The sequence below is a fragment of the Phyllostomus discolor genome, chromosome 4 (genome assembly GCF_004126475.2).
Source record: "Phyllostomus discolor isolate MPI-MPIP mPhyDis1 chromosome 4, mPhyDis1.pri.v3, whole genome shotgun sequence".
Lineage (NCBI taxonomy): Eukaryota > Metazoa > Chordata > Mammalia > Chiroptera > Phyllostomidae > Phyllostomus > Phyllostomus discolor.
The window spans coordinates 115775413-115797679 of record NC_040906.2 but is presented as its reverse complement, the minus strand read 5'-3'; the positions used below and the strand labels follow the sequence as shown (position 1 = coordinate 115797679).

The window sequence follows — 22267 nt, the reverse complement described above, 5'->3', positions numbered from 1 at the left end:
TTCTTTGTAGTGTGTAACGTTAGTCCTCTAATGCCCTATTATTTATTTCTTTGGATTCTGAGTTCCCAGAAGTCAAGGACTTCATTTATTAATACCTAGGAGCCCAGGAGCCCTCCTGGAAAATAATATTAAGCCAGTGTCAGTGGGGATTTATAGTCCGGAGCAGGGCAGGATTGGAGTAATTGGAACAAAATGGAGAGGGGTATTGAAGCTAAGGGAAACCCTGCTTCCAGAATGAGAGGACATTTACTGAGGCAAGAAGCTCAGCATCTGGACTGAAAGCTGGGAAGGGGTGATGACTGGATAAAGTCTGAGGCTGTGACGAGACGTGCCCCCTCCCTGACCCAGCCTCCGCCCTTCTCAGTCTGAGTGTCAGGGAAGGAGCAGGCCCTGTGGGCATGGTGGACAGATTCATCCCTCGAGGTTGTGGGACACTCCCACCCACCCCAAATAATCCAAAAAGAAGTGGAGGAATCTTCCTACAGGTTGATGAGAGGTGGGCAGTGGAGGAGACTGAGGGTTTTCATGGGCCAGCAGCTCAGAGGGCACAGAAACTCAAGAAGCTGGAGGTGTCATTGACACCACATGGGGGGTGGGCAGTGTTAGAGCATAGTTCTCCTCCTACACCTTGGGGGAAGGTGAAGGTAGCACCATTTATCCAGTAGATGTCCTGTGTTGCCCAGGGGACATATAGATTCACGTGAAAGCACCCAGAGATTCTGGGGCTGGTTACTGAGAGGAACCTCTGGGAAAGGCTGGATTTCCTGGCAGTGCTGGAGAAACGTGGGACACGCAGGTTACACTCCACTCTGGGAGCCTCATAGTCTGTCAGTGCAAAAGCCCTCTTTAGGAAACAAAACAAAACAAAAACCTCTGTAGTGCCTGGCTCAGAGTCGTTGCTCAGTGAATGTTTGTGAAATGAGTAATGACCCTTAACTGATTCATAATGTGTAAGTTTGGAATTACCATCAGAGCTCTTGGCATTGGACAGACTCCCGTTACTCTGGGATCCTGGCCCTGTTCATGGCTTCCTGGGCTCCTTGCCCTGACCTCTCAAGGCGATGCGTTGGGCCAGGGTGAGGAGACAGAAGGGGCCTTGTCCCATGCCTGGCTGTGGCGCAAGGAGACAGAGGAGGGATAGAGTCCTCCTCAACCCCTAGCCCCACTCTGCAATTCCTAGGGTCTTGCCCTCAGTAAACCCTCTTCCCCAGGGCAGCCTTCCCAGATTTCTGCCCCCTCGAAATCTGCTAAATTCCCTCCTCCCAGAGAAGACATGAATTAAAATACATATATATATTCTTTAATTTGCTTGTGCCGCTTAAATTCTCCTTTAATAGTTCTCACCTCACAGGTCCCAGTGCCTGGGTCAGTCACAGCCCTCCAGGGGCTCCCAGTCTGATGAGAGACATGCAGCTTTTTCTCTCAGAAGGGTCTCCGTCGGAAGGTGGAGACAGCCTCGCCCCCAGGAAGTTCCGGGCTGCGGGAGGAGACAGGTCACACACAAATCTTCCAAGGCAGGAGGTAGGGAACCTGGGCGCGGGTCCTGAGCACCAGGCCCAGGCTGGGTGGGTGGAGAGTGCCCCCTCCTCCCAGACTGGGCTCCTGCTGGGATGCGGACCGGGACCCGGAGGGCAGGTGTGAACCCTACGGCCAGCCCCAGGCTGCCCTTGGCCTGCGATGCCCCTTTCACTGCGGTGACTCCAGTCGGTGCGAGCGCAGGGTTCTGCTAGCGGCCGACACTGCGGGCCCAGGGCGCGGGTGGAGAAGCCGGGGTCCAGCGGGCGGGACTCCCCAGGCGGGTGCCCCCAGGCGGCGGTTTGGGCGCGGAGGCGGCTGCAGGTCAGGAGCAGGTCAAATAGCAGCAGCTTGAACAGCAGCAGCCGCAACGCCCCGAGCCGCAGCACCTCGTCGGGAGTCCCTGCGAGAGGGAGAAGGAGAGGCTGAGATCCTGTGGGCTCCTCACAACCGGCCGCCCCCAGCGTTCACCCGATAAGAGGGCTTTGTCTTCTGCTCTTGCTGCTCCTCCTCTGCGACGTCCCCCAAATTCAGGGAAAGTCCTTCCTGGTGTCTAACCTCAACTCTTACTGGTAACAATAACAAATATGTGCCTAGCCTTTATTTTATTTTATTCCTCCAAAACCAGGGGGATGTAGGCCAGGCAGGAATCAGCATTCGGTGCAAAGAGGAACCAGCTCAAAAGTCTTATTCGGTCAGGAAGAGAACCCGATTGGTGACTCTCTGTCCAGCGGGTGGTGGGACTTTCCACCACCCAGACACCCTCCCAAGAGTCTCCCAAGGCTCTGATGCTGAGACTGTTCATCTAGGCTGTCCAAGGAGAGCTTCAAGAACCCTTCTGTCTGCTCTCACCTGTGCTTCCCATTTGGTGTCCAGGAATTGGGCTGGGGTCAGAGGATCTCCCACACTGGTGGACAGAGGCCCTGGCTGTCCAACAAGGCAGCCTCGGAGGGAACACCTCCCACCCCCCCAGTAGGACGCGTCAGGCCAGAGCCCAAGAGAGCCCGAGGTCCTGGTCCCCAGTACTCACCTCTAAGGGGTTCCCAGAGGCAGGTCCTAGCTGAGGGAATCTCTCCTGCCAGCCAAGGAGAAGGGAGTGAGATTTGGGGTGGGCTGTGCCCCAGCCCCCAAGCACTGCAGTGTTCTTGGCATGTTGGGTGCACGGAGGAATCAGCCAGCAGTGGGAGCCCTGAGCTCTTTCGCTGCAAGTCCTAGCGGGGCCCAGGTCTCCCTCACTCCCCTCTGTCCCCGGTTCTGTCCCCCCTTGCCCCCCTCCCCCTCCGCCCCCACCAAGGCTGAGGTGCCTGAGCACTTTTAGACATGGAATGGATCTTCTCAGCAGCCTTCTTTGGAAGGCAGGGCATTTGTTCAACACACATTGCCATTTGGAAGGTCACAAAACTAACATAATCCAAAAAAGAGGAAGTCAGTCATCTGGTTATTAATAAAGTGATAATAATGGTCGGATTTGACATATTACTTAACTTCTCTGTGCCTGTAAAATGAGAAAAATTATATGACCTACTTCATAAATGTAAAGTGTTTGCAATAGTGCCCGGCACAGAGTAACACTGATTAAGTAAGTGGTAGCATTTTATTATTTAATTATGGTTTAGTTCTAATAGGTAGGGTGTCGTATATAGGGTCATACATAGATACTAATCCTAGATATATATACATATATAGAGAGAGAGGTTAGCCCTAGGTAATAGGGTGTATATATATATATTTATATCTATATATATTTAGACGTGTGTGTATATATGTACATACAAATATATGTATACGCCTTGATATATACCTCAATCCCAGGAGAAAGGAGGCATTATTACCTCTCAGAAGTCACGCATCAGAGGCTAGAGTTGAGCGAGATATCACAGTTGCAAATCCCAGGACTCAGGGCCCCGAGGTGACCCTGCCCCGGACCCAGGCATCACTTCATCTAGATGGCTGGCATTGGACACCCTTCATGCCACCATGGCGTGGCCCTGCCTTCCCTCCCACCATGCCCTGGTTCCAGGGTGTGTGAAAGAGGTAGGGAGCACCCACAGAGCCCCAGGCTCCATCCCCACCTGACAGCAGTAGGGGCTGCGTGCTCTGGCTGCGGTCCCCAGCCCCAGCCCCGGTGTGGCAGACCAAGGTTTCCCAGGATGCCAGCTCGTCAGAAGGCAGGGACAGCTGGGCCAGGCTAGTCCAGGTACCGTCCGAGGCTGGGGAAGGGCCGTAGGTGAAGGCATCCAGTGCACTGCCATTGCCAGCTGAGAACCAGATGGGGCTTTCAAGGCCAGGGGGAGCAACATCAAGGACCAGGCAGACCACCAGCATCTGCTGCTTCCCGTCCACCAGCAGTGTGATTGGGGGGGCCAGAGAGGGGAAGGGTGTGCTGCCCACACCTGTAAGAAAGCACGTGCCTGTCGGGGACTGGATCTGTCCATGCCTCCCCCTGCACCCCCGCCCAGGCCAGCCTCTCACTGTAGGTCTCTGTGCTTCCATCTGTCCTTTCGCCACCCATCTATCTGTCCATCTTCTCAACCATCCCTCTCTCCTTGCATTTCTCCATCTAAACACCCTTCCTTCCCTCCATCCTTTTATTCACCCATCTGCTCATCCATCCTTTCTTCCCTCACCCATGTTTCCTACATCTGTTCTACTTTCCATCTCTATGTCCATCCATCCATCGGTCCATCTGTCCATCTGTTCATCCACCCATTCCATCTTTTCATCACCTCTCTATCATATTTGAACCTGTCCGTGCAAGGCACTGGGGATACATCAATCGATATATTGTCCCTGCTTTCACGGAACTCAGTCTCATGGAAGAACAGCAGATGCATAAACACACCATACCTTGTTGTGCCAGCCTCAGGAAAGAGGTTGCCTCTGGGGAGGAAGGCAAGGAAACGTGATCTGGAACGAGATCAAAGGAGCTTCAAAAGTAGCTGTAACTTTTTTGTTTCTTTAAAAACAAAACAAAACAAAACAAAACCAGCCCTGACAGCGTGGCTCAGTGGGTTGGCATCATCCCACAGACTGCAAACCGAAAAGTTACCAGTTTGATTCCCAGTCAGGGCACACGCTTAACTCGTGGGCCAGGTCCCCTGCTGGGGACATGCCGGAGGCAGCCCATCCATGTTTCTCTGGCACACTCTTTTCTCTCCCTCCCTTCCTTCCCCTCTCTTTAAAAATAAATAAATATGCCCTGGCTGGCGTAGCTCAGTCGATTGAGCTCGGGCTGCAAACCAAAGTGTTGCAGGTTCGATTCCCAGCCAGGGTACATGCCTGGGTTGCAGGCCATGACCCCCAGCAACCGCACATTGATGTTTCTCTCTCTCTCTCTCTCTCTCTATCTCCCTCCCTTCCCTCTCTAAAAACAAACAAACAAACAAACACAATCTTTAAACATATAAACAAACAAACACCCGACTCACTTTCCCCCATAGGCACGCACCTCCTAAACTCTAAGGGTCCCCACGAAACTTGCAACCTGGGGAGCAGTGAGTGGCACAGCTCCCCCTGGGCTGACCCCCTGAGCCTGTCCCAAGGCCCCTTGGCTCAAACTTCCCAGTGAGCTGAGGCAGCCCCACCCAGGCGCTCCTGTTGCTGCTTCTATGCTAAGCCCCTCCTCATTTCAGTGCCCCCAGCTTTAATAAACACACTCTCAAAAATAAAAAAATAAATATAATTAAATATATAAGTTTGATTCAAATAGGCAGGATTTTAACCATTTGTTAATCTGGGTGGAGTATGTACAGGTGTTTATTATATTATTCTAGATTCTATTCTGTAAGTCTGTAGTGTGTGTGTTTTTTAATACAGTATGTTTATTGATTTCAGAGAGAAAGGAAGGGGGAGAGAAACATCGATTGCTTGCCTCCCATATGCATGCTGAACGGGGATCGAACCCGCAACCTAGGTGTGTGCTCTGACCAGGAACTGGCCCCCCCACCTCTTGGTGCACAGGATGACGCTCCACTCAGCTGAGCCACACCAGCCAGGGCTGCAGTGTTTTGTTTTGTTTTTTACCAGCCGTGCCTAGATATAGTTCATGTACTGTACAAGCCACTATTTAAAGGGCATGTCTGTACTATTTCATAATTAAAAAAACAAAAACAAGTCCTATAGACCCTGCAAACCTCTGTCCTATATTTTCCCTAATAGCCCTAATTTTCCACAAACTTATTCTTTTCAGCAAAGAGGACTCATTTAACATATAACAAGATGTTATTTTTGGCCCTGGCTGGTGTAGCTCAGTGGATTGAGCCCCGGCTGCAAACCAAAGGGTCGCCAGTTCGATTCCCAGTCAGGGCACATGCCTGGGTTGCAGGCCAGGTCCCCAGTGGGCGCTGCGTGAGAGGCAACCACACACTGATGTTTCTCTCTAGCTTCCTCCCTTCCCATCTCTCTACAAATAAGTAAAATCTTTAAAAAAAGATGTTATTTTTGAATAGTTGGATATTTGTTCATGTAAATTAAACCTTAAAGGTGAAAACCTCCAAACAAATTAAAGCTGTGATTAAGTGCACCAAGGGCAAAGAGACGCCCAGGGTGCAGGAAGGCAGCCAGGGTACCTTGTGGGGTTGTGGGGGGTGCTTATGTGAGATTTCCTGAAGGTCAAATAACCGACCTAGTAGCACACGGGTGGTAAGTAGCCTGCTCAAGATTTGAATGATCTCTGACTCCAGATCCCACATGTCACTCCACCTGGAAGAATGACTGAGATTTTGCTAGTAACACGGTGGGCCAAGCCTGGGTTGTGGCCTCGGACAGAGTTGGTTTGTCTCATTCACTCAATATACTGAGTCTAAAGATCCCATCAATAGCGTGGGGTTGATAACGCCAGCCCCACAAGAGTGTTGTGAAGAATAAAGTTCATGAACGTGAAACACTGTGGAGACGAGTAGTCATATTATTATCAACACCAGTGTTAGGAAGGGATCACTAACTGAGGGTGCAAACAAGGCTGGGTGTGAGCTCCAGGATCCACAACCAGAGCCTTTCAGTTACACGGACAGAGACACTCCCCAAGTGAAGTTAAGCATCTACCTCCTCCACAAAGCCTCCCAGGATTGCTCCTCCTCACCCTGGCTGCTTCCTCGCCAGAGCTCAGGCCTCCTGCATTGGGCATGCCCTGTTCCACATCAGTGCAGCTTGTCTCCTTAGGGGGAAGAGCTGGTGGCACGCTGGGGGCCAGCTTTAGCTCAAGATGTCCTAATTCAACAGTCAAGGACTTTCCCTCACCTCACATGTGCAAATATTCATATGCTTCTAGATTAAGCTGGAATTCTCAAAATTTGAGTCCTTTAGCTGTAGCATTGATCTTTGGAGGACTGGGGATAAGTGTACCTGGGAAGTAAGGAGGCCTTGGGACTTCTCCTGAGAGCCATTAATAAGGGGGAGCTGGGAGTGGACAGGAGACACTCTGAGCCCTGTTGGGATAGGGCATGCTGAGGGCAGGAGACCTGGACTGGAAGGACAGGAGAGGACCTTACCAGGTTGCCCACATCCCATCACCCTATATCACATAATAGAGCCCTGGCTACCCCACCTTGACGCCCATGGACACCCATCCAGCTTGCTCTTGTTTCTCTGTACCTCCAAGAGGTGACCACTCTCCCTGCAAACACTGTGGGCTTCAGGGGAGCAGGACTTGGGACCCCCGAGCAAGGTAGCTGGGAGGCAGAGTACGATGGGGAAGGGGAAGATGGCCTTCTGGTGAGACCCTCTCCAGGTGGCCCCAAAGGCCTCTGTTCTGCCTCCCTTCATCTCACCCACACCCGGAGGCCCAGAGGGAGTGGGGCTTGGGGCAGAGGAGTAGGGCACAGAGAAGGATGCAGGGAGGGGACTCACCTGTTGGCAGGGCTGGACACCCGAGGGCCAGGAGAAGCAGCAGCCAAGTCCCGGCCATGGCCCACCTGAGAGGAGGCAGGACACAGCTGCAGACCTGAGGTGTGGGCTGGGGGAGGAGGCACCCACAAGACTGCCTCCCAGGCCACAGGCCCAGCTGCACCTCAGCTGCTCCACCACGGAGCCGTTTCCCTCTCGAGGGGCCCCTCCCACTCCACCCCAGCCCCCAAACCTGATTCTCTCTCACGGGGCCAGGAAACTCAGGGCACCCCTCCCACAGCAGGAGCTGCGTGCTCACACTCCCTCCCTTCTGAAGAGCCTTTTCCCAGTCACCGGCCCTGCCATCTACAGGACACAAAGCGTGAGGTAGTATGTCAAGGACTTAATACACAGCACTTCATTCTGTCCGCCCAATGGCTGTGGGCTCTGTCTCACAGGTGAGGCACCTGGGGCTCAGAGAGACCGAGTGGCCTGCCCAGGGCCATGAAGCTGGCAGGTGGCAGAGCCAGGGCTTGAACTGTCTCCTGATGGTTGGCTCTACTGTAGCCAAACAGCCCGGTGAACTTATTTCCATGTTATCACACCGCCCCTTTGAAGCAGAATTTATTTTTCTTAGAACAGTTTCAAGTTCACAGCAAAACTGAGCAGAAGGTTCAAAGATTTCCCATATATTCCCTGCACTGTCACATAAACCTCCCCTTTAAAAAATTAACTTTTTATAAATGACATTTTCAATGGCTCCACAATTTTAGCTAGGTGTCATTTAGACCCTAAAACTTCCCACCTAGGGTGTATACCCTAATGATCTAATAAGAGATTCGGTCATTACAAGACAAAGATTTATGCACAAAACTGTTCTTTGAAGTGTTACATTTAAAAAGCAACTGGAAGCAACCTAAACTGTTCGATGCTAGGGGAAGGGTTACATGAATTCATGTTCAGTGTATTTGTATTAGTGAATATTAGGCAGCAGCTTCAAATCAGGTTTTCAAAGAAGGTTGTTTTTTCTTTTCACTTTTTTTTTTAAAGAGTTTATTTATTTATTTTTTAGAGAGGGGAGGGGGAGAGAGAGAGAGAGAGGGAGGGAAACATCAATGTGCGGTTGCTGGGGGTTATGGCCTGCAACCCAGGAATGTACCCTGGCTGGGAATCGAACCTGGGACACTTTGGTTCCCAGCCCGCGCTCAATCCACTGAGCTACGCCAGACGGGGCTTCTTTTCACTTTTTTATTGAATTTACTGTGGTGCATTGGCTTTATAGGCTTTAGGTGCCCAGTTCTAGAACACATCATGTGTATATATTGTGTTGTGTTCACTACCCTAAGTCTGCTTCCACCACCGTTTATCCCCTATAACACCTTCTACCTCCCCTCACCGCCCCCCCCCCCAAAGAGTGTTTCATGACAGGCGATACACGATAGAGTTTGGTTCAGAGAGTGTGTTGCGAAGGCAGCATGCCTGGCTCTCAGCCCTGACTAGGTCACTCAGGAGTCGTGTGACTTTCACCAAATTACTTACTTCCCTAATTCTCAATTTCCTCATCTACGATGGGGATGGCAATACCTCAAAGGGTCCTGTGATATTTAAACACGATAAACTGCGGAGAGGATTTAGCACCATTCTTTATACAACACGTTCTTGAATAATACTGTTCGTTCAATGTTGTTTCCTTATAACATTAATGAGGAAATAAAATTGTTTTCTGGTGGGGCCACTGTCTGTGTAGTTTGCCTGGTTTTTCTCCAGGGACTCAGGTTTCTTCTCACATCCCAAAGGTGGGGTGAATTGGGTGTCTACGTTGTCTCAGTCTGAGTGAGTGTGGGTGCCCGAGATTCGCCCTGCAATGGAACAGTGGCCTGTTCGGGGTGTCTGTCCTCCTGGTGCCCTGGGCTGCTGGGATGGTCTCTGGCCAACTGTGACTCTGAACTGGAATAAGCAGGCTGGAAAATAATTATCTCATTTGTTTTTTACTAATCTTTTTAAAACCTATGTATACTTCATATTTATGTCAACGTTTAACATTAGAAGTGTCTTGGGTCTTAGAATTTTTGTGATGCTTTTGTGACCAGAAATATGCCACAGGAACACAACCCTTGTTTATGTCACTTAGCCTGTGGGAACACTGGTTTCCCAACACGCCGTTTCGCTGTAAGTCGTATCGATGTCGAGCATCTACAGTGCATAGTAAGAAGTCATAACCACCCCCTCTTCATATGTGTGTGCACATACTTACATACACAGAAAGTTGAAACAACAGGATACAAATCTAAGTAGACTCTATATTCCCAATTTTGTATAAGAAAGATATAACTATTCCTAGAAGGAAGCAGACCAAATGTTAGAAATGTAATCTCTGCATGTTAGGATTTTGGATAGTTTTTTATTTTCATTTTTAGAATTGTTTATTTCTCAAATTTTCTACAGTGAATCTGTATTATTTTAAATCACAACATAAAACATTATTAAAAAGAAAACTACAGATGTACTATAGTTTGTTCAGCTGTTCCTTTATTGTTAAACATTTGGGTTTTCCAGTTTAGGGCAATGGATATGTCTTTGCTCATAAAGAATTTTCCTTAAAATTATTGGCTTAAAGGCCTTTGATGTTTTGAATTAACTTAAAAATTTTAAGTTGTAGTAAATAAAGTACACATAACATAAAATTCGTCCTCTTACCCATTTTGAAGCGCACAGCGCAGGGGCGTTGAGCACCTTCACTGCGGCTTCTGCTAAACAACCCAGTTCCCCATACCTTCTCCCCCACCCAGCCGCCCCCACCCCCACCCCTGGCCCCCCACACCCCCACCCTGCCCTGCCACCCACGCCTGGCCATCTAGCAATCATCTTTCTGTCTCTGTAAATTCGACTACCTCGTTAAAGAGGAACCATAAAGAATTTGTATTTTTGTGCCTGGTTTATTTCATTTAGCATGATGTCACCAAGGTTCATCTGTGTTGTAGCCTGTGTTAGGGTTTCCTTTCTTTTTAACGTTAAATAATATTCCATTGTCTGTATATGCTACATTTTGCTTCTTATCCACGCATTTCTCAATGCGCATTCCTCAGTGGTTGCTTCTGCATTTCAGCTGCTGTGAATGCCAGCACTGTGGATGTGGGCCACGGACACATCATCACGCCATGCTTTCCACTCCCTCGTGTGTACGCCCAGAAGTAGAATTGCTGGAGCACTTGTTTTTAATTTTGTTTTTTCTAAAGAGTTTGTTTATTTATTTTTAGAGACAGGGGAAGAGAAGGAGAAGGAGAGGGAGAGAAACATCAGTGTGTGGTTGCCTCTCGAGCACACCCCACGGGGGACCTGGCCCACAACCCAGGCATGTGTCCTGATTGGGAATCCAACCTGCAACCCTTTGGTTCACAGCCCGAGCTCAATCCACTGAGCTACACCAGCCAGGGCTATTTTTTATTTTAATTTGATAGTGGCCACCCTAATGGGTGTGAAGTGGTACCTCACTATGTTTTTTAAAATGTTTTTTAATTACCGATTTTAGAAGGGGGAGACAAGCATTGATTTGTTGTTCCACTTGTTCATGGATTCACAGGCTGATTCTTGCATGTGCGCTGATGGGAAAGTGAGCTCACCACCCCGGAGTATCGGGACAACATTTTAACCAAATGAACTAGCCAACCAGGGCTCTGTCTGGTTTCAGTTTACATATCCCTAACGATTAGTGATTTTGAGCATCTAAGGCCTCTGTATTTTAAGGCTCCCTGACACACATCTGCTGTATTAACTTATACTCTACTACAATGCACTAAAGGCCGGCTTCGCCCCATCAGCATTTGGCATTTCTGGGGGAAAAAAACCCTAGTTTAGTTAAAAGTGGTACATCCCCTCTCTGATCACAACACCATTCTCCCACTCAGTCGTTCCCTCCCCTGTTCGGTCTGTGCGTTGCCCTTCTGCAGCCCCAGCGTCGCGGTGGGAACTCTCGCTCCCTAAGGACGCCAGCCCCCTTGTGCTCTGCACTTGGCTGGAGCCTTTCCCGATTCACTGACGACTCTTAACTTCATTTTTCTTTTCTAAACCTGCAGTTTTTTGTTTTGTGTGAACCCACATATCCATCTGCCCTATTGGGATTTCTCTCATGACTTTAAAGCCTAGCAGACCCCCCTCCCCCACTTTACAGAACCGTAGGAGACTCGCTTCTATTGTCCTTCCGTGTGTCTGTAGTTTAATCCCTGCTCCCTCTATCCCCAATTTAATGCCATCAGGAATTAATTTTGGTGAATGAAAAATGTGCATCTGAAGTTTTTTCCCAAAGAGCTAACCAATTATCCCAGGATTATTAACTGAAAGATCCTTCCTGTCCCCATTATTTGGAAAACATTTTTTATTACATGTTAATTTCTTTTACATGGGCAGGTTCATGTCTTCTGGGCTCCAATTTCTGTATTCTGGGGCTAGCTTCACTCAATTTTTTTTTATTATTTTAATCAAAATAATAATCATGTCGATTACACTCTCAGATGTCCTGAGGGAACCTCTCAGCCAGCGCTTCCCTCCCGCCCCCTCCCTGCAGGGCAGCCTGGAAGCCTCGGGCGCCACGTGTTCCCAGGCGCTGCCCGGCCCAGCTGTGGGTTCCTGCTGGGAGGGGGAGGAGGGAGGCAGGCAGGTGTCCCTAACGACTCTCCTGCCCTGCAGCCTGGGGAGGTCTTGGCCCGGCTCCCTCACCACATTACAGGTGGGGAGAAGCCTGCTGGCCTCTTTTGGTTTCAAGACCTTCCCAAGGAGAGGAAAGTGGAGACCCCACTGATCACTTGGGCCGCCTCGGGCCCTTGCACTGGCCCACCTCAGCTCCCTGGCCAGAGGTCTGGCTGGAAGCGTTCTTTGTCTGTTCTCACACAGGTTCCCTCCTTCCAGGCTCTCCAGCTGGTCCTAAAGAGGCCCTTCCTCAGGGCAGGGGGCGGATATCCTGAGCTGCTGTCAGATCCTGGAGCTGAATTCCTTCCCTGAGCTCCTCACCTGGGACTGAATTTGCCACTTGCCCCCGGCCGCTAAGAGAGAGGCTGTGTTCACAGACATCTCACTTAATCCTCACAGCCACCCCCTCATCAGGGTATTTTCATCCCTGTTTTGCAGCCAAGGAGACCGGTGCTCAGAACAAGTAGGTTGTGTGGCAGCTGGAGTCCCCACTGGCTGAATCCAAGTGGAGGGTGTGTCCTTCAATGCTGCTCGGCTCACCAGGCACAGGGCCTGGGTGGGGCTGGGGGTGGGGGAGGGTGTGTCTGGAGGGTCACGGGAGTTCCTCTTATCCGAGGTTCAGATAAAAAATTCCTGTCCCCAGCACAGAGGACACACAGTGTCCCATCAGCTACCACTGATGTATCCCTGGGAGGGACTATCAATTTGGCAATACTCCTACCGAAACCTAAAATGTTAGCTACCACCAGAGTTCTTCACAGAAGTTAGCAGGGTTCAGTGGTCGTGAGGTCTGAATTTATAACCATAGCCACCTGCTTTCACCCCCACAGACACCGTCTGATAATTCTGTGCCAGCACTTTGGCTGGACAGGGTTCTTTACCTGGAGGGTGACTCAGACCTTTACTCCTACAGGGTCTGCGCTCTTGGTGGTCTTGACTTTGTTGGGTTGCTGAGGTTTTCTGTTAACCGGGACCACCAGATGGAGGATCATCAAGAGGCCCTTCAAGCGAATCCCCTGGGTTCCAGATCTAGCCCTGATCTCTATTTTGCCACAGCCACCTAATTTCTCTGGTATTTGGGATTAATCACACCAGACCCCTTTCTCTGCCTGTTGGTTCAGTAATACGAGAAATTAAAATGGCCAGGGGCCGTCTCAGCTTCCAAGCCATCAGTAGTATGGTTGTTCCACGGAGGAAATGTTTCTCCCAGACTTACTGGGTCCACGGTTATGGAAATGGGTAGCAAAAATTATAGACTTTGGGGCCCTGGCTGGGTAGCTCAGTTGGCTAGAGCATTGCAGTTTTAACCCCATCCAGGGCACATAGAAGAAGCAACAAATGAATGCATAAATAAGTGGAACAACAAATCGATGTGTCTCTGTCTCAAAAAAATAGATTTTTGAAATAATAGTGAGGATGCTGCTATACTAACCTTTTGGCTGTATATGATTTTGATTCTGGTTTTGGTTTAAAGAATATCCTGAATCCTGTAGGATGGCACCTTCACCTTGCAGGATGTAGTTTCTCAGCTCTGCTCTCCCTGAGCCTTCAGCTGCTTAATACACTATTCTATGCAGCCAGCTGCTCCTGGTCACGGGCACATGGTAAGACCAGCACATTCTCTGGGCGTGAGCTCATTTGTCCGTTTCCTTGGGTGGAACACATGTGCCCTGGTTGGAGGAGATGCCGTGCCATGGTGATGCGTAAGGTCTTCTGTAATCCATGAGTGGTGGTGCTGACAGAAGGAGAGTAGGCAGAGGTGAATTCATGCCTGGAATGTGTCTATTCTTGTGAGGCTCAAGCATCGCCCCAGTCAAATCCATTTACAACCAGGTGTGAATGATGCCCAATTGAGGAGTCAGCACTGGGCTGTAAGTAGGAAGGACAGCTAGCACTGGCCACAGCCAGACTAGCCTTAGATAGGTGGGGACTGTATCACTGAGACAAAGCATAGCCTCCATCCCTGCCATTGTGGATTGACGAGACGAGCCCTACAGCACCTGAGGAAAGAGTCTGATCGTGGTCAACAGAACTGTCGTCTTGTCTACCTGATGACTATTCTTTCAATGACCGTGCTTTATTGTGGGTCATTGCCGTTTCCTTACCTTTGGCTGGTAAAGATCACCACCTGCCCTTTCCATCAGCCGGATGCCATTACTCTCACTGAGCTCAGGGAGTTTGGTGCCAGTGATCCTTCCAGCACCCCAGCGAGCATTTGCAGCCTGCAGAGGACAGCCATCAGAGCAAGTCAGGAATGCTGGGGTCCCTCACTAACGCATTTCTTAATGTTTTGGCAAAGAGAGTGTTTTCCTGACCCCCTTCAACTGTGTGGTTAGAGGTGGCTAAGCCAGTTACAAGTCGTGAATCCAATCCAGCATTCCTATCTCTCTGAGATTTCAGATTCCTTCCTCTATAGCATGCCAGGGAAATTCTGGCATTTCAAGTTTATTACCTATAGGCCACCATTCAGTTCAGGCTTAATTAACCAACCCAGCAGACTATTAATGCCTCTCCCAGGTGCTGGAGCCAATGCATTAAATTCCAAATCCTGGAGGAGCGTCCATGACCATGAGTTTGGCCAAGCTGAGCCTTACATTCCACCCTCCTGGGTCTATTTCCCACACATGTTCCCGTGGCTCCTGCCAAGGCAGTTTGTCAAGGCCTGTAACTCTTTCTGTCTGGGCATTCTCCTCTTAGCGTGGGCCCTGTGCTTCCCCACCCAGGGTGTGCTGGGATCTAGCTCACAAAGGGCCTGGGGTCAAGGTCAGAAGGGTTTTAAGGCTGATGCCCTGGGAGACAGGAGCACTACGGAGGATGTTGTCTCCACAGACAAGACCATTTCAAGAGAATTTGGGGATTCAAAGTCCTCAGCTTCATCCATGTCTGCCCAAATGTCCCTATCCCACCTCAGTGGCCCACCCATTCCACATCAGTGCCCTTACCTTAGCATAAGAGACCTAGAGGGCCGAGCATTTAATTAGCACTGCAACTTGGCAACCCTCATGATGACATCCTGGGCCAGGCCTCAGCCCTGTAGGACATGAGCGACTTTTTCAAGGTGCCATCAAGCTGTCCCTATTGCTCACTCACATTTCCCGTCAGACATCAGTAACTTCCTCTTCTCCTTTCCCCTGCACGTGTCCTGTGTGGCCCTCAAAAGCCAGATGATTCCATGCCTCAGTGAAGAAGAGCCACAGCCATTTCATCTCCCATCGGCCCACCCCAACAATGCGGGCCCCTGCGCTTGTCCCATGCCACCCTCAATGAAAACCCAAGCGATGGTGAGGCCTCTGCGTGCAGTGAGAGACCCGGGTGCGTGTCCCCTCTGCAAGCAGGCTTCCCCTGCGCTCCTTGAAGTTATGATCCATCCAGTTCCATGTCCTATCCGAGGCTGCTTCTGGAACCCATTCCTGTATTGGTGAGTATGGGCAGGCAATAGGTGACACACTTATTGGGTGATTGGAGGAGAACTTCGTAAAAGGACTGTTTCCAGAGGTGTGGCAGCATGAAGGGAAATCCCAAGGGACAATGTAGTACCTGGGACTAGCAACAGGCCTGGAGGAGTGAGGGGAGGGGACCATGGCAGGGAGCTGTGTGGGGGATCCTGCAGCCAGCAGAGGTTCTGTAGAGAGGGGGGCCGAGGAGTAAACGCCCTGACCTTTTCCTCCTTTCTTCTGCTGCCCCCCCCCCCCCCATTGTCCAAAGCCAAAAGTCAGTGGTGAGGGAGCCTACAGAAGGGGTCTGTAGATGCCACCGTCCAGGAGGCTGGCTGACAAGGGTAGAGAGAGGACCTGGAGGGGCCAACAGAAGAGAACCAGCATCCACAGTCATCTGATAAGAATGTTAATGACTGCCTTGTGGACATCACTCATTTTCCCATCTAATCTGTTGGGCAGCCCTATGAGGTGGGCACTATCACCACCCTCATTTACAGATAGGAAGTCAAGTGCAGGTAAGTGAAGAGAAGAGCCAGAGGTGGGATCAGGACCTGGGCTCCAGGGTCAGACTCGGGCCAGCCCTGCTGGCTGACAAGTAGACCATAAGGGCAGCCCACACACGTGTGCAGAGATCAAATACATTTTAAAACCAGTATAGAGAATGGTAATGGTTGTGGTGGGCCCTGTGGTGGGCCCACAAGACCCTCTGTGGGCCTGTCATAGTGTACTCATGCCAGAGTAAATTGCAGCCTCAAACCGCTTCCCAGCCTCCTTAACAGTGATAACAATAAAGAGGCTCTCTCTGGAGCACGCCCACACCTTTCTCCTCCCCCTCCCCCCAGGTGCATTTCCTTGTCTCTCTCCCCGAAGCTCCAGGGGCCCTTCTTTTGCCTCTGTAACTTGTCTCCTGAGCTCATTTCTTCCACAGCTCACTTCTTCTACCTCTGTTATATTCTTCTTTTAAAAAAGTTTTTATTTGTAGATTTTCAAGAGAGAGAGAAAAACATCGATTTGTTGTTCCACTTAGTTATGCATTCATTGGTTGATTCTTGATGTGCCCTGACTGGGGATTGAACTCGAAACCTTGGTGCATCTGGACGATACTCTAACCAGCTGAGCTACCTAGCCAGGACCTACGTTTGTGACTTTCTAAATAAACATTCTGATATCAATCAATCAATACCAGTATAATGCATAGGCTGCTTATTTCAGTTAGCACATAACCACACCGGGCACTGCACTATATTATTTATGTAATAATATTTATGATTTATCTATATGATTTGATTACATCGTAATTACTGCAGTGCTCACTTCTGTGACATTTTCCTGGGGATGGGTGTGAGCCCCTTGAGGACAGGGATCTGCGCACCAAGCATCTGGCACTGTGCACAGCATAAGGTGGGCTCCCCGTCAGTGCTTACGTGGAGTTGAGTCCAACCTTTCCTCTTTAAGTTGACGATGATGCATTCAGTCAGTCAGCCATTTAGCTAATGTTTTTTGAGCACCACCAGGTCTCTAAGGTTTTAGTCTAGGCACACAGGGATACTGGATGCGTAAGACTCTTGGTCTAATCTATACACAATGTGCAGATGGTGAGGCGAGCAAGGGATCGTGGGAGTGCAGAAAAAGGATCAATCAATTCTGATGGCAACATAGAAGGGTGGGCAACATAGAATGGCAACACTGAGGGGACGCCTTCGAAGGATGAATTGGGTTTCAGTAAGTGAGAAAGGGAAGGGCGTTTCCTGCTGAGACAGACTTTTAAAAATCGTGGCTGAGCCTTGGCTGGTGTGGCTCAGTGGACTGAGTGCCCACCGGTGAACCTTCAGGTCGCTAGTTCGGTTCCCGTCAGGGCACATGCCTGAGTTGCGGGCCTGGTGCCTGCCTAGTCGGGGACTGCAAGAGGCAAGCAATGGATGTTTTTCTCTCCCTCTCTTGTTTCCCTCCCTTCCCCTTACTCTAAAAATAAATAAATAAAATTGTTTTTAAAATATGTAAAAATCATGGATAAAAGATGTCTAGTGAGTTATAAATGAGCTTGGAGGGTTTGGATCTTGTCTCTAAAATTAGAGGTTGATACCTGGCCTTCCCACCCCTGCCACAATGACCTCTTGGCCTCAGGGTCCCCCCTGATGCTTGGAGAGGCTGTGGATTCGCCTACATGGGAAACGCCTTCCACCTTCCCGTCTGTGGGCTTATTCAGTTTTCTTTCTTTTGCCTCCTTGCCTCAGAGTGTATATCTACGGCAGGGCTCAAACTCAGAATGGCTGCCCACAGGGGAGGGGCCTCTGGGCCCCATCAAGGAGAGGCAGCCTGGGATAGGGAGAAACTACAGGACTGAGTCAGGAGCTCTGTTACTCCCTTTCGAGAGCTCAGTTTCCTGCTCGGTGTATTAGAAGGCTGAGCTCAGTTGGGTCTGAGGTCCCTTTTGACAATCCCTGATTCCTAGGCTTATCCTGCCCATCCTATGGCGTTGTGCTAAGGATAAAATGGGAGAACGTGAGAGAAGAAAAAACGATGCCAAGACAACTCCCCACTTCTCAAGCACATACACGTCACTGTTCCTAGTTTGGAGAACATTTGGTCCTTACAGTGCCTGGGAGGACACCCAAGGTTGTTGCTGTAGGGTTTTTTTTTTATTTTATTTTCAGTTATAGTTGACATTCAATATTGTTTTGTACTAGTTTCAGGTGTACAGCATAGTGGTTACACAATCATATACTTACAAATTGTTCCCCTCGATATTTCTAGTACCCACCTGGCACCATCCATAGTTATTACAGTGTTATTGACTATATTCCCTGTGCTGCACTTCATGTCCCTGTGACTATTCTGGAACTACCAATCTGTGCTTCTTAGTCCCTTCATCTTTTTCACCCAGCTCCCCAATCCCCACCCCCTCTGGCAGCCATCAGTCTCCAAGGTTGGTTTCTCTTTTTTCTTTTTTTTTACATTAAAAAAAGATTTTATTTATTTATTTTTAGAGAAGGGAAGGGAGGGAGAGAGGTAGAGAGAGAAACATCAGTGCATGGTTGCCTCTCATGCGCCCCTACTGGGGAAGTATCTGGCCTGCAACCCAGGCATGTGCCCTAACTGGGAATTGAACCAGTGACACTTTGGTTCTCAGGTGGGGAATTCAATCCACTGAGCCACACTAGTCAGGGCCCTTTTTAAAAATTTTTTACTTATTGGAGAGGGAGAGGGGAACATTGATTTGTTGTTCCACTTATTTATGCATTCATTGGCTGATCCTCTCAGGTGCCCTGACCATAGATCAAACCCACAACCTTGGAGTATGGGGATGATGCTCAAACCAACTGAGCTACCTGGCCAGGGCTCCACAATGTTTTCATCTTGTACTTGGTTGGCAGGCAAGAAGGTGTGGTGGCACAGAACATCAGACCCCCGCCCCAAGGGCATCTAAGAAAGTGAACCTGGTGAGTGGGGGGGCATCCTTGGGGCAAGAACTGCAGGAGATTGCCCAGGAAACTGATGCAGGCCACAGAGAGAAGGATGAGCTCCTCATTCAGTGTTCTTTTAAAACCCTCACTGGTGCACTGCACTTGAATTCTAGCACTAACCACCTAGAGCTAGCACGGACCCCACAAGGTAAAGGGCATGGTCCCCAACAAGCCTGCTCTTCCTTCAGATGCCAGCTGTGAGTTCAGAGGGGTCCCCAGGCACAGGCAATTCTGATTGACTGGGTAAAAAGTTGGGGAATCCCACAACCCCCTTCAGGTTCAATAATTCACTAGGACAACTCACAGAACTCAGGAAAGTGTCATTTTTATGATTAATTTTATTAGAGAGGACATGAATCAGCAGGACGAGACGAATGAAGAGGTGCATAGGGCAAGGTCTGGGAGGGTCCCGAACGCACAACTGCTGTGCCCTCTCCTCACAGAATCAGGACATGTCACCACCCTGACACATCAATGTGATCACCAATTAGGAAGTTCCACTAAGCTTTGTGTTCAGAGTTGTTATTGGAGTCTCATTACGTAGGCAGGGCTGATTAAATTAGTGGCTGGAGACTGAACTCAATCCCCAGGCCCCCTCTTTTTCCTAGACCTCACATGGTTCAGAGCCCCCACCCCCTAACCACATGGCTGGTTTTCCCGGCATGGCCAACTTCAGGACTGAAGCTACTTAGAGGCCACCATGAATCACCTCGATGGCTTAAAATATCAGTGCCCACCATAAATATCGGTCCTAATGCTTGGGAAATTCCAAGGGTTTAGTCTTCCTCCCAGGAATGAGGGACAAAGCCCAGTCAAATCCTTTATTATACAGCGCTCGGTGTAGTCAGTGTCCTCCGGGTTGGCTTCTGAAGGCCCCCCCGCCCCGCCTCAGCTTTTTATTTTGACAAGTTTCAAACCACTTAGATTTACTAATTCTTGGCAATTTTACCACATTTTGCTCTCACTGTCTCTCAGTCTCATCATGACACTCCAACCATAAATCATCCAGCATGTATCATGTATGAACAGAGTCATCCTTCTACATAACTAAAGCACAAATGCTGTGCTCAAGAAACTTAGCATTGTCCCAGCTGGGTAGCTCATTTGGTTAGAGCATTGTCCCCCATACCCAAGGTTGCAGGTTCAATCCCCCACTCAGGGCACATACAAGAATCAACCAACGAGTGCTTAAATAGAACAATAAAGTTGATCCCTCTCTCTGACTCTCTCTAAAATCAATAAATAAAAATAATAAAAAAAAAGAAATTCAGTATCTCTATACAGCACACCTCCCCCTTCTTCATTTTCTATGGTTTCAGTTGCTGAAGGTCAACCATGGTCTGAAAATATGAAATGGAAATTTCCATAAATAAACAATTCATAAGTATTAAATCACAAGCTGTAGCTGTGATAAAATCTTGGGCCATCTTGAGCCCCTCCACCTGGGACATGAACCCTCCCTTTGTCCAGCATCTCCATGCTGTATACGCTCCCTGCCTGGGAGCCACTTAGTAGCCATCTCAGTTATGAGATGGGTTATCAGATGAGGAGAGACCACATTCATATAACTTTTATTACAGCATATTGTTGTAATTGTTATATTTTATTATGAGTTATTATTATTACTCTTACTGTGATTAATTTAGAAATTAAACTTTATTAAAAGTATGTGTGTAGTTATGAGGTTAAACATAGTATATGTAGCATTCAGAGTATAGGTACCCATGGTTTCATGCATCCACCAGAGGTCTTGGAATGTATAGTCTGTAGATAAGGTGGGACCACTGTAACACTATCTTCTAGTATATGGAATCATATTCAAACTTTCCCAAGGGTAAAATGTCCTTTATAACCGATTTTCCCCCCAGCTTGGATCCAACCCAGGATCACACTTTGCACTTTTCTCATCTCTAATCTGACAGTTCCTCAGTTTTTTCTTTTTTCTTTCCTTTTTATGGTATTCACATAAAAACCCCCACACATTTGTCATCTCACAATATGGAGGTCGAAAGTCTGAAATGGGTTTCACTGGGCTAAAATCAAGTTCTTGTCAGGGCTGAATTCTTGCTTTCTAGACGCTTCTTGTATTCCCTGGCTTGTGGCTCCTTCCTCCGTCTTCAAAGCCAGCAGCCTGTGTCTCCAGTCCCTCTGCCTCTGTTTCCTTCTTCGCATCTGCTTCTCTGACTCTAGCCCTCCTTCTTCCTTCTTCTAGGGACCATTGTAATGGTATTTGCCCACCCACATGATCCAGAATAATCTCCCATGACGTTAACATTTATCAAGTGTCCAGGCCAGTCATTCTGCAGGATGACTGTCACTCCCATTTGTTTGTTCATTTCTTTGGGACTAGAGCCAGGGTGAACATTTTGGCAGGAATTCAGCAGAAGAGATGTAGTATTCTTACATCTGTAGTGTCCTTCTCAGTGCATATCGGGTGACACGTGGTGCTAGTCTATCCTATTAATAGTAATTACACTTTGATTTGTTATTAAGGCTAGATCAGGCTAGCTTTCACTAAACATAGAAACCTGAGAGTTATTGGCACAGACTGCAGCACACCTGGTCTGGCTTCATTTTTTCTCATTCTCTTTGGAAATGAGTCTTAAAAAAATAAAAAAGGAAAATTAAAAAAAAAGTTTCTTTACTTGGGAAAGGGAGGGGAAAAGAGAAGGAGAGAAACATGGACTGGTCGCCTCCCACACGTGCTCCGAACAGGGACCAACCGCAACCTAGGTCTGTGCCCAGACTGGGAATCAACCGGCGACCCTTTGCTTTGCCCAGCCAACTGGGACACCCCAGTCAGGGCGCGATGAACGCTGACTGCTGGAAATGTGCAGGGAGTGGCCCGGCTCCGCAGTGGTGTCACTCGTTCCCAGTTCTCTTGAGGCAGCCCCTGGAGATGGCTCCGCTGCTACTTTCCGTCGGATGCTAAGGAGACAGAGATGGAGATTATCCCTCACCTCGTGTCGATATCGGTGTCCCTGTGCGTGCGCACTTCCGTGTGTGCCTGAAAGTAAGAACTTGAACAAATGTTGGTCTTTTGACCTGCATCAGCCTGTCCACATGCATGTTCAGTTCTGTGCAAGCCTTCCAGTTTCCTCTTAAGCTATTCACTTTGGAGTCTCCTGGGTGGATTAACTCTGTCTGTGTTGTCAAGCGTCTCTGCACAGAGCCAGTCACGGTTCTCAATTGCTCCCCTATCTGGGCCGGCTTGGTATGGCCTGTGACCCCCTCCCATGGTGGTTGCACCCATACTTCCGGATTCTGTTTGCCTCCCGCACGCCCATCAGCTGCACTCATGGACTCCTCAGCCATCCCTACCTGGTCCGGCCGAGCTCCCACGCC

At 49.1% G+C, this 22267-nt stretch overlaps 1 protein-coding gene across 1 annotated transcript; it reads right to left on the bottom strand.

Moving 5' to 3' along the window:
* Positions 1–619: 619 nt before the first annotated feature.
* On the bottom strand, positions 620–7663 carry PTCRA (pre T cell antigen receptor alpha). The gene is made up of 5 exons (XM_036024098.1): positions 7363–7663; positions 4363–4422; positions 3588–3908; positions 2546–2590; positions 620–1918 (listed from the first exon to the last, which is right to left on the bottom strand). Exons 1-5 carry the CDS (start codon positions 7418–7420, stop codon positions 1371–1373), a joined length of 1032 nt encoding a protein of 343 aa, XP_035879991.1. The 5' UTR covers positions 7421–7663; the 3' UTR covers positions 620–1370.
* Between the last annotated feature and the right edge of the window lie 14604 nt (positions 7664–22267).

Excerpts from the sequence above, each read along its gene's own strand:
- PTCRA (XM_036024098.1), bottom strand. The coding sequence starts at position 7,420 with ATGGCCGGGACTTGGCTGCTGCTTCTCCTGGCCCTCGGGTGTCCAGCC. Across the intron at positions 4,423-7,362 it reads GTGTCCAGCCCTGCCAACAG|ATCACGTTTCCTTGCCTTCC; the intron begins GTGAGTCCCCTC and ends ATCTCGTTCCAG. Across the intron at positions 2,591-3,587 it reads GCAGCCCCTACTGCTGTCAG|GAGAGATTCCCTCAGCTAGG; the intron begins GTGGGGATGGAG and ends CTTGGCTGGCAG.